This window comes from Mesocricetus auratus, unplaced genomic scaffold, assembly GCF_017639785.1.
Source record: "Mesocricetus auratus isolate SY011 unplaced genomic scaffold, BCM_Maur_2.0 Super-Scaffold_100024, whole genome shotgun sequence".
In the NCBI taxonomy this organism is placed as follows: domain Eukaryota; kingdom Metazoa; phylum Chordata; class Mammalia; order Rodentia; family Cricetidae; genus Mesocricetus; species Mesocricetus auratus.
The window spans coordinates 20,328,750-20,340,587 of record NW_024429205.1 but is presented as its reverse complement, the minus strand read 5'-3'; the positions used below and the strand labels follow the sequence as shown (position 1 = coordinate 20,340,587).

At 52.7% G+C, this 11,838-nt stretch overlaps 1 protein-coding gene across 3 annotated transcripts; it reads left to right on the top strand.

Annotated features, from left to right (window-relative positions):
* Nucleotides 1–12: 12 nt before the first annotated feature.
* Slc5a6 (solute carrier family 5 member 6) lies at nt 13–11,512 on the top strand. Of its 3 annotated transcripts, none has more exons than XM_013115969.3 (18): nt 13–334; nt 717–937; nt 3,668–3,742; nt 4,374–4,902; nt 5,228–5,293; nt 5,549–5,600; nt 6,104–6,171; nt 6,407–6,561; nt 6,778–6,918; nt 7,061–7,190; nt 7,706–7,794; nt 8,085–8,197; nt 8,459–8,526; nt 9,330–9,416; nt 9,546–9,727; nt 10,060–10,163; nt 10,347–10,462; nt 10,592–11,512. In XM_013115969.3, exons 4-18 carry the CDS (start codon nt 4,516–4,518, stop codon nt 10,736–10,738), a joined length of 1,905 nt encoding a protein of 634 aa, XP_012971423.1. In that variant the 5' UTR covers nt 13–334; nt 717–937; nt 3,668–3,742; nt 4,374–4,515; the 3' UTR covers nt 10,739–11,512. The 3 variants fall into 3 exon arrangements, with proteins under 3 accessions (XP_012971423.1, XP_012971422.1, XP_040586594.1); XM_013115968.3 differs by lacking the exon at nt 13–334 and adding an exon at nt 442–504; XM_040730660.1 differs by lacking the exon at nt 13–334 and having other exon boundaries at nt 648–937.
* The last annotated feature ends 326 nt before the right edge of the window (nt 11,513–11,838 follow it).

The following is an 11,838-nucleotide window of genomic DNA, read 5'->3' as shown; positions in this document are numbered from 1 at the left end:
TGCCCGCGCGCGGCTGCAGCTCGCGGAACCCTGGGCTCATGTCTGCGTTCCACTGTGCCTGGGCCCTGGTGGGCAGACCCACCCGGGCAGACCCACCCTCCCTCCATCCTTCCGGTCGCGCAGGCCGCCCCAGCCGCCGCTTAGTTGCTTGGAGTCTACTGCATGCTTCCTCAGCTCGGTGCGGACAGCTGGGCCTCTCCATCCGCCCTCAGTAAACATGGCGGCGCGGCGATCAAGGCGGGCAAGGGGGTGGGGTCCCGCTGTCACCAAGCCGGGCGCTGCTCGGGCCGGGCTGGCCGGCTGGCCAGCTACCCACGTGGAGGAGGTCTCGCAGGTGGGCCGGGCCGGGATGGGGTGGGATGGGGTGGGGCGGGCGAGGCAGGGATTGGGCAGCGGCTGAGAGGCTGAGTGCAGCCGCCTCGGGGCGGGAGGGGCGGGGCGGGGGGGTGAGCCTCTCTGCGTGGGCTTTGGGGAAGAAGGTCTTAAATACTAGCGCCAAGTGTGGTGGGTTCGCCACGTGGGGAGGGAAGGGGAAGACTGGGTCGAGAGAGGGTATGGGTGATGGAGGAGCGAAGATCGGAGGGCGAAGGGCAAACGCTGGCCGGGAGGACGCGAGTCTGGGAACCCTTCACCTTAATGTTGCGTAGTGTTCGGGAGCCCGGGCAAGGTGGTGAAGCGGGAAAGACGCTTCCCTAACTCGTTCATTGCCTTCCCAGGGAAAGAGCAATGCTGGTTTCGGAAAGAACGAAGGAGCTTTGGTAGTCCTGGCCGAACCACTGACGCGAGGCAAGGTAGCGCTTCCGCGGAGTGAGTGGCTGGAGTCGCGGGAGCCCTGTCTGGGAGGGCGCTGGGAGAGACCCGGCACACCTAAGGACAGCTATTGCCTTTGGTGAGGACACCTGGAAAGGTCACCAAAGACAATTGGAGTTCATTTCAGGTAAACTGCTTGTGTTTCCTGGCCTGGAAGTCCTGAGTTTGCATTTGCTAATACATTTAGCTGATGGAGTATTTTGTTTTGGTGAGAGATTTACTGGTGGCGGTCGGCCCCGCAGGTGTTCCTTTACAGGTCACAGGAGGAAGAGAGTAAGGATTTAGCCCTGTGACCCAGCACTTTCCTAACTGGTTCACATCCCCAGGACTGCAAGAAACAAACCCACAACCCCTCAGTACCTTTCACTGCAGTTAATCTAATGCAGTGTGTGATGACACGGTTTTCAAGAAGGGACCCTACTTAGTAAAATAGCTTGGCTTTCTTTTGGCTCCTCTGAGATAGACACGTACATCCGTGTGAATCAGTGGGGTTTAGAAAGCGATTGTTCCTTTCCTAGAATTGGATTGTGTGAAATGAAGACTGTGTTACTGGATTGGCATTTTCCCGTCTGCTTAGCTCCTTGTTCTTCATCCTAGAGAATTCTTGCTGCCTAATGCAAAATATTTATCAGGAAAACCCCAGAAGTAGAGGGACCCAGTCTGTACGGGGACCTGACACCCTCTCCTCTCGTTTTTATTTTGAGACATGGTCTCACCATGTAGCTCTGGTTGGCCTGGAACTCACAGATATCCACCTACCTCTGCCTCCTATGTAGCCGTGACTGTTCTGACTCACTCTGTAGACAAGCCTGACCTCCTCAAACTCAGAGATCCACCTGCCTCTGCCTCCCAAGTGCTGGAATTAAAGGCATGTGTGACCACCACCCTGCTAGTCTAAGAAGTTTCATCTCATAGCAGTGATGACTTGCTAAAGAGGGAGAAATCTCAAGGTGTTGCAATATATACAAAGGCCTGAGGCATCTTTAGGTTGAACCAGAATGCCCTGTTGGGATTGTTGGTCTGGAGAGTAGCATTTGTGACTGTAAACATGTGACCCCAGCTCAGACCTTTTTCTTACTCTGTGGGAACCACATCTTGTCAGCTGGGTAATATCTGCCCAGGTGTGTTGAATACAGTATGGGAGAAGATGCCCTGATCTCCTGGTGGGCAGGATGTATTAATATGTCACTAGATTAGTTGAAATCTACACTGTTCCATGAATGACTGACTACAATTATCACTCTGCCCTTCTCCTAGTCTTGGGAATAGTAAGGTTGGACCACTGGTGAGTTACCATTGGAAGCTGCCCATCCCCATCCGCATCCACCGTCCGTCCATCTCAGGCTGACGTGTGTGCTTGGGACCACAAATGAATCCTCCCCAGAGAAGTCAGAATTCTTTGAGCCCCTGAGCCATCTCTCCAGCCCCTTTAATAGAGATTCAGGATTCAATCTTTACAGGTTTTGTAGAGAGATGCTCTGAGACTTTTCAGGTGAAATATCCTGCTGCCCACCATTGGAGGAGGTTGGGATAGGAGATACAACAGGGTCTAATACACAAACAGAAACCGCTTGTCTGTGTAGAGCTTAGAGGGGAGGATGTTTGAGGTTAGAAGGGTGGGGGTCTCAAAGTTGAGTGACACACACTAGATAGGATGTAGTGCCACATGTTGTTTAGGAAGAGCCTGCACTACTCTACCTTAGGCTGCTGTCAGGTAGGAATTCAGCACTAGAAGGTACTAGATAGGATCGGAGATATGGCTGATTGGTCTGATGGGGCAAAAGTCTGTGAACTAGTGACAGTGAGGCACTTTACTTACTGCTGGCTCACATGGCAAGTATTCAGAAAACATTAACTGTCATCATGTAGGGCTATCTAAATATGTAGCATTCTTTAGTATTACCCTCCACACCTAGGGGATTGCTTTTTATTTATTTTTGTGTTTGTTTCAAGGCAGGGCTTCATTGTAGCCCTGGCTGTCCTGGAACTTGCTCTGTGACCAGGCTGGCCTTGAACTCACAGAGATCTACTTCTGGATCTGCCTGTACCTCCCTGGTGCTGGGATTAAAAACGTGTGGCACCACCACTGCTCTGCCTGGGGATTGCTTTTCAGACAAGACATGCACACTTGGGAGAGTGACATGGATGAGGGATCTCTAGGACTGTACTCTGATGTTGCCGCCGACAGTTACTTAGCTGGGTGGTTTTTAGTTTTTGTTTTTGTTTTTGTTTTTGTTTTTAAGGAGGATTGCTTGAGAGGCCCAAGAGATAGCTTAGTAGTAGGTAAAGGGCTTGCCACCCACGTATGAAGACCAAAGAATGGCAGTTGCCTGTGAATCTCTGCACAAGCCCTGCCTGGAAAGTGACCAGGAAAGACTCCTGCAGCTTCCACGAGCTCATGGGTCTGCTCACAAGCGTGCATAGACATAGAGAAAGGAAAGGCTGCTTAAACGTCTGGGTCGTTCATGCTTCTGTGTGAAGTGAGGATGCTGTGAGAGTGATTTACTTTGAGTAGTGTGATCCCATCTTTGTTCTTTTAAAGATGGTGGCATATTATTAGAATTAATGATCTGTGTGTGTGAGAGTTAGGAAAGTAAATTTTCTGTCTTCTCTAGGCAACTTCTTCCTAACTCTGTCTAGCACACAGGGTGCCAAAAGCGATTTAGCCTGAGAGCCTAATCCATCTAAGAATGCTGTTGTATGTGAGCTTTCTGCTCTCCAGTCTGGAACTTCTATAGTTGGGTTGGGACATAGGGTGATAGGGGCCATTTTAGGGCACTGTGCTTGGTTCCCTGATGAGCCCAGAGCTAATAGCATCTGTGCTTTTGTCTGACCCCAGTTCTTGCTCTCTCCTCAGCTACTTGAAGAATCAGAGCTTCTACCTCTGCCCTGCTCCAGCAGCTCTGCCTCAGAACAGGGGCTGCTTCTCCAGGTATGTGTCAGATCCCAGCATAATGTACATGGGTGTTTTGTCTGCATGTTTGTCTGTACCGCCTGTGTGCCTGGTGCCCACAGAGGCCCTAGGAGGGCATCAGGTCCCCTAGAGCTAGAGTAGTGGATGGTTGTGGATGCTGGGACAGTAGTAGGACAAGAGCTGGGGTGCTGGCAGAAGGGTGACAACTCTGGGTCATGGGAGGTGGAACTGAGGCCAAGGAGAATGGGGGAAATCCTACTCTCCCATTTCTTCCCTGCTGGGCTGTGGCGCCAGGCTGGACTTTGCTGGCTCAATACATTGTAGTGACTGGGTCTGTGCCCAAAAATGGATGCAGGGATTATATAAAGAAAATTAGGCTAGAGTTGGTTTTTATTTTGCTACTTGGGTGGAGACCCAAGAAAGGGCTTGAATTTCATAACTGCACACCCAGAGGTCCTGGCCAAGTCACTGTCTCTTTCTTGTCCGTCTCACTCTGCTGCTCCGTCCCCTCTAACAGAGCTGCCCCGTACCTTGCAGGCATTCACCACTGTGCTGGCTGACTAGTCTGCGTCTGGTCGTGACATGTCCAAAGCCTATGGGTGGGCAGCCATGAGGGCAGGGTAGGCTTGACTGACATGAATTCTTGCAGCTCCCCTTAGACCATGCCTCTGGAAGGAAGAGGAATGCTGTGAACCTGAGCCAGGAATCGGCTTGGAGCCGTTTGCCTTTACCTGCTCAGTCCAGTGACAGCTCAGAGCCCAGGAGCCCTGAGGCACAGGGGCACGGTGAGGATGGAGGAGAGCACCTCAGCTCCCTTCTACACAACCTCAGACACCAACAAGGCGATTGCCACCTTTTCTGTCGTGGACTATGTGGTGTTCGGCCTGCTGCTGGTTCTCTCCCTCGCCATTGGGCTCTATCATGCCTGCCGTGGATGGGGCCGGCATACTGTTGGTGAGCTGCTGCTGGCGGACCGAAAAATGGGCTGCCTTCCTGTAGCGCTGTCCCTGCTGGCCACCTTCCAGTCCGCGGTAGCCATCCTGGGGGCACCAGCTGAGATCTACCGGTTTGGAACCCAGTACTGGTTCCTGGGGTGCTCCTACTTCCTGGGGCTCCTGATCCCTGCCCACGTGTTCATCCCAGTCTTCTACCGCCTGCGCCTCACCAGTGCCTATGAGGTAAACAGGAAAGGGCCACCTCCAGCGCAGGGGTGAGGGGCAACCTCCAGCGCAGGGACAGGGTGAGGGGTGAGGGGCGGGTACCCAAGATCGGACTCTGGGCTTCCACCAATGACTGCCCCAAGGGTCTCTTCTTCCTGGACGGTTAAGCGGGGGGTGCGGGGAGTGAGGGGCGGGGGATGCCATGCCTAGGGGTCAGAGTATATGGCTTGGATAATTCCTTGTGTTACTAGCCCTCTTGAGGAGAGAGGTTATGTATTGTGAGAGTTGGAATCAAGATGTGCCATGCCTTAAAAGGCATATACATTCTTGTGCTTGTATCTAGTACCTGGAGCTTCGCTTCAATAAAGCAGTGCGGGTCCTAGGGACTGTGACCTTCATCTTTCAGATGGTAGGTAGAATGTTCTGGAAACTGAGCCTGGGGCATGGGGGGTGGGGAGGCTGAACTCGGGCCTTTCCCTGTTCTCAGACTGACAGGATTGAAATTCCTGTGAGTGACTGTGTGGCCAAGCCCCTGATGGCCCTGTCCAGTGCCACTGTAGATATGACAGTGGTGGCAAGCCTGACTTTGGGAGAGCGAGCCCAGGTGAGGGGAGCCTTGGGGATGCTGTCTTCTCCCTGTCACAGCCTTCCCCGTATCCTGCAGGTGATCTACATGGGAGTCGCTCTCTATGCACCATCCTTGGCCCTCAATGCAGGTGAGGAGTCACAGCCCCTGACTTCTGCCCTTGGCAGGCAGAGGGGGTAGTGTGCTACAAAGATAGTTGATTCCTTAACAGGGCTCTTGGTCTCTACCAGAGGTAGAAGTAGACTTCATTCACCTCAGTCGAAAGCTGACCAAACATTGCCATGACACACCTGAACTGGTTAATCAACATTTCAGTGGAGCTCTGAACGTCTTTCCTCATTGAGGAATGATTTACTTTACCTTTAATGACTAATTGCTTCATTGTTGTAATGGGTTTTGTTTGTTTGCTTGTTTTTTGAGACATGGTCTCTGTGTAGCCCTGGCTGTTCTGGCACTCTGCTGTGTAGACCAGGCTAGACTCCCAGAGACCCACCTGTCTCTGCGTCCCGGAATGCTGGGATTAAAGACATGTGACACCATGGCTGGTTCATGTCTATGATCTGAGTAGCTGTCCTCCCCAGGGCTTCTCTAGAAAACCTTCCAGAGATTGGATTGTGACTTTTATGTTTTCAGTGACTGGATTTGATCTGTGGCTGTCAGTTCTGGCCCTAGGGATTGTCTGCAACATCTACACAGCACTGGTAATTACAGTTATTCCTGGGGTAACAGCAGAAAGATGGGAGAAGGGAAAGAGGGTTAGCATAAGAAGAGACGAGAAATGGGATGAAGTTCAGGGTGAGGCACGGTGGAGTGAGATTAAGTATGGGCTACGAAAGAAGCTGTGCTGGGTATTATGCAGGGGCTTTCTTGGGAGTGTGATATCAGCCCTCTGTTTGATTTGGCGTTTGTGACAGACATGATTTTTTTTCCTTGCAGGGTGGGCTGAAAGCTGTCATCTGGACAGACGTGTTTCAAACGCTGGTCATGTTCCTAGGGCAGCTGGTGGTTATCATTGTAGGCTCTGCCAGAGTAGGCGGCTTGGGGCACGTATGGGACGTGGCCTCCCAGCATAAACTCATCTCTGGGATTGAGTAAGTCTGTGCTTCCCTCAACTGGTACCTATAGCAGTAAGTGTCTGAGCACATTTCAGAGCCTGGTCTCAGGCCCTTAGTAAGCAGAGAGGAAGCGACAACACCATAGGCAGAAAACCCATACTGCAGAGGGAGAAGGTGATTGTGGGTGGATCGTGGACGTTGCCTGGATTCATACCAGTGACCGTGGCAGTGACCAGGTAGTATTTGTTACAGGCTAGATCCCGACCCGTTTGTGCGTCATACTTTCTGGACTTTGGCCTTTGGGGGTGTCTTCATGATGCTGTCTTTGTATGGCGTGAACCAGGCGCAGGTGCAGCGCTACCTCAGTTCCCGCTCAGAGAAGGCTGCTGTGCTGTGAGTGCGGGGATGGGACGAACTGGAGCAAGAGCCTGGGGAGGGTCCCCCGGAAGCAGTGGGGTGGACAGGATTCAGGGTGCTTTCTGGAGGCTCAGGAGGGCGTGTCTAACGGTGCCGGTGTCGTCTCTGTCTTTTGCAGCTCCTGCTATGCAGTGTTCCCCTGCCAGCAAGTGGCTCTCTGCATGAGCTCACTCATTGGTCTGGTCATGTTTGCTTATTATAAGAAATATACTATGAGCCCCCAGCAAGAGCAGGCAGCACCTGACCAGGTGAGGGGGCCCCTCTGGTTCCATCCTGTGCTCATGAGAAGCCAGTCTTGGTCCCTAAGCAGAGTCTGTATGACTAAACTGGAAAAAAATAGATGAATAGTGTTTTACCGTTCTGAGGTCCCAACCGTCTAGCATGTCAGAGTCCAGTCCTCAGCAAATCTAATCAGTGCTCACCCCATTTGATGGGTGGGGAAACAACTGGTCCAGCTCCCGCTGTGGGAACTGTTGCGTGTCTGCTCTCATCCCAGCTTCCCAGAGCCTCCTTTTACGGGAGGCGGCTTGGTGAGGTAGGCAGCATGCTGCCCTCACACTGCTCGTCAGAGGAGGCGCTGGATGGGCTGTGTAGTTTGCTCCTCAGGCCCCTTTCCTCCCTGCTTGACGAAGAAGATGCCTTCATTGCTGGCTCCCTGTCCCGATGCCCCCAGGCTCTGAATGGCAGGGGCATGTCCAGAGGGGCTTCTCCACACAGAAAGCAGGAGGGGCATCTCTCTGAGTGTGCTCTGCTCTGCTTACAGTTAGTCCTCTATTTTGTCATGGACCTCCTGAAGGACATGCCAGGGCTACCTGGGCTCTTTGTTGCCTGCCTCTTCAGTGGATCCCTCAGGTACTCCTCTACAGTTTGCCCTAGATAAGGTATACCTGCCTGCTGGGACAGCGTGCCCATATGTTTTGGGTGGCAGAACACAGCATAGCCTCTCCCAAATTATCTTTCATTTGACAGTGTCAGCCATCTATGGGAACAAGTCTATGCTCCATCAGAAAAGTCCTACTTTCCCAACCTCCTTTGACGTAGCCTGATCTATGTGTGTATAGGTGGGAGTTTCTTCCCTTTATGCCGCTGACCCCTCTGGAGTCTTCTTTGGCTCTCAGATCCATCCTTTCCCTCCTTTGCAGCACCATATCATCTGCATTCAACTCACTGGCAACTGTCACCATGGAAGACCTAATTCAACCCTGGTTCCCTGAGTTGACGGAAACGCGGGCCATCATGCTTTCCCGAAGCCTTGGTAGGACTCTCCTCTGTGTATCTTAAGTCTTGTTCCTTCTGAGATGCACCCTGCACTGTCACCAGACTTCTGCAGTGCACAGCCCTCACCCCCTCTCCCCACTGTGTATTGCTTTGAGGGGAGAGCAGGAGCACAGAGTCTGGGTCACATGATGAGAGCAGCAGTGGGCCCTGTCTTTCTAGGGGTACGGAGGTTCGGTTGGAGAGTGTTACCCCTCCCCATGTTTACTCACATCACTGCCTCCCCTCCGTTTCTCCCCAGCCTTTGCCTATGGGCTAGTCTGCCTGGGAATGGCCTATGTTTCCTCTCATCTGGGATCAGTGCTCCAGGTAATGCCTAGAGAGGAAGATGCTCTTAGCAGGAATGGGGGAATATATTTGAAACGGGAAATGAAGGTAGCTGTTTCGAGAGGTGTGGAATGTGCCTTTAAAAATTATTACATATAAGCTGGGCATGGTGGTGCACACCTTTAATCCTAGCACTCAGGAGGCAGAGGCAGGCAGATCTCTGAGTTCGAGACCAGTCTGGTCTACAAGAGCTAGTTACAGGACAGCCTCCAAAGCCACAGAGAAACCCTGTCTAGAAAAAACAAACAAACAAAAACTGGGCATAGTGGTGCACATTTTTAATCACAGCCCTTGGGAAGCAGAGGCAGGCAAATGGATCTCTGAGTTCAAGGCCAGCCTGGTCTAGAGAGTGAGTTCCAGGACAGCCAAGGCTATACAGAGAAACCTTGTCAAAACCAGAACAAAATTACATGTATTCATTTATTGTATGTGGAAACTTGCATGCCAGTGCTCAAGGGAAGGTCAGAGGACAGCTTTTGAGTTGGCTCTGTCCGTGCAGCATGTGGGTCCTGGACCTTGAACTCAGGTGTTAGCCTTTATCCCCTGAACCATCTCACCAGCCCCATAAATTCTCCTTGGATAGATGACCTTTATCTATGCACAGACTCAAGTGAGCAAAAGCCCCAGCGTCATTTGTTACCCCAGAGACCTAGAGCTTGGCCTCAACCAGGGGTGCATCACCGCAGCCTTTCCCCCCTGAGGAAACCAACAGCTGATGGTTGACAGCACATGGAGGAGGCTGAAGACTGAGCACATGTGTTCTTTTCCCTTTGCATCAACTCCAGGCAGCACTCAGCATCTTTGGCATGGTTGGAGGACCACTGCTGGGACTCTTCTGCCTGGGGATGTTCTTTCCGTGTGCCAACCCTCTTGTGAGTGACGCACCTTGCTCCTCAGATGTGCATGTGGATAGAACTGGACTGTTGGGTTCAGCAGTTCTGGGGACAGGTATGACGGTTGTGGTGGGCCTTGTGACAACAGAGTTGGCTGTCTCTGGGCAGGGCGCCATCGTGGGCCTGTTGACTGGACTCACCATGGCCTTCTGGATCGGCATTGGGAGCATAGTGAGCAGGATGGGTTCTGCCGCAACGTCCCCCCCCATCAATGGGTCCAGCTCCTTCCTGCCCAGCAACCTGACCATCACCACTGTGACCACCCTGATGCCTTCCACCACCCAGGCCAAGTGAGACGGGGCTCACTTTCTCCATGGGTGTGAAGCTCAGTTTTGAGGGGTTTCATGGGGACCTTGCTAAGGGTTGGGTTACCACAAACTGTAAGCAGGGATAGGTTGGGTTCTGGGACCTTGTAGGTGGTTGTCTTGAAGTGCCTCAAGAATGCTGTGTTAGCTGGGTGGTGGTGGCGCATGTCTTTAATCCCAGCACTTGGAGAGGCAGGTGGATCTCTGTAAGTTTGAGACCAGCCTGGTCTACAAGAGCTTCCAAAGCCACAGAGAAACCCTGTCTTGAAAAAAGAAAAGAATACTGTGCCAAGTGACTGTCCTCATGCTCTCCTTAGGCCCACAGGACTGCAGCGTTTCTACTCCCTGTCCTACTTATGGTACAGTGCACACAACTCCACCACAGTCATCGTTGTGGGCCTGATTGTCAGTCTGCTCACCGGTGAGGGTGTGGGATTGTCACACAACAAAATGAGGGGCTTGGGGGGTGGGACCCTGCCCTTGGGACACTGAGTGTCAGTAACAGCCACTCTCCCCGGCTGACATCTGCGTGGGCTGGAGGCCGGGGCCTTGGTGAAGGGAAGTGCTGTGCTCCAAGGGTTCCTGACGAACACCTTTGCCACAGGGGGCATGCGGGGCCGGACCCTGAACCCTGGCACCATTTATCCTGTGATGCCAAAGCTCCTCTCACTCCTGCCCTTATCCTGCCAGAAGCGGCTCTGCTGGAAAAGCCACAGCCAGGTGAGACGCATGGTCACCTGCAGCCATTCCCCTGTCCTCCTTGCGCCTGCCATGTTTCCCACGCTAGGCCTACCTGGCCGCCTCTGCCCTTTCCACCCTCGCCTTCACCTCTGCTCGTGTGTTCCCCAGGATGCCCCCGTGGCCCCCAAACTGTTTGCAGAGAAGATGAGGAACGGAGCACTGCAGGGCAGCGGGGACAAAGAAAGGATGGCTGAAGATGGCCCTGTCCACCAGCCGTGCAGTCCCACCTACGTTGTCCAGGAGACCTCCCTGTGACGGGACTCTAGCCTCCAGTCTGTCCGCCCTGCAGGACAGCAGCCACAGGCTGTTCTACAGTGCAGCATGAGTCACTACACGTGTTCTGCAGGGTGGGGTGCAGTGAGCTAGCCCACACACAGGACCTTGACCTTTAATGTATTCACCTCCATGGACGCTGTTGTGTGCAAGGGTGAGACAGGGTTTTCCTCATCCCTTGCCAATCTCTCTCAGGATCAGCTTTGAACGGTACAGAACTAGGCGCAAGTGGACAATCGGTGAATACACAGGAAGAAGGCATTTGATTAAGTATGACCAGAGAGTCCTTTGGAGTGAATAGGAACATTTCTTGTAACTGCCCTGGGGACTGATTTGGCGAGATTGGCCAGCACCTCCATTAAGCATGAAGTCCTTGGCTACCTGTTGATTCCCTCCGCCTTCATGTCAGCCATTTGTGGGTGCCTGAACAGATAACAGTTCAGGTTATCTGTAACACTCAAGCCCCCCTCATTCATACCTGCCTACCTCGATTCTTGAGAGGGAGTGTCCTGGAACTCAGAGTAGACAGTTGTGTAACATCTGCTTTGTAGAGGGGGCAAGTTTTCTACACCGCAGGCCTCTCCTTCCTCAGGTGGTACTTAAGACAGGGTCCTCACCAGGTTCCTTCTGCAGTGTGCTATCCTCTGACTCCTAAGCCAGGCCACCCTGGTTCATTCTGTCATCCATGCGCCTATTTCCTGTTGGAGTTTCTTCGTGCATTTTGTTCCTAGGGAATAAAAAAGCTGTTAGACCTAGTGTCTGGCCTTTGTGTTCCTTTAAGTAACCACCTGTCCCCTGGAGAAGATAAGGTCTCTGTGTAGGTGGTCTTCCTCTACTGAGGCAGAGGACTTGTGACTGCTGGAGGTGGGGAGGGGCCGTGTCTGGCTCATTGCTACTTGATGTGTATCATCTTGTCACCTGCCACCTCAGTTGTTCCCCACAAGCACTGCTGGGAGGTTTGCTGCTGCTGAGAATAGCAAAGAATGTTAACGAGAAATGATACTGACTTGGATAGCGACAGCATTAACACTGCCCATGCCTCCCCCTGCTCGGCCCCATCCTGCTGCTCAGAGCGGCTGTGC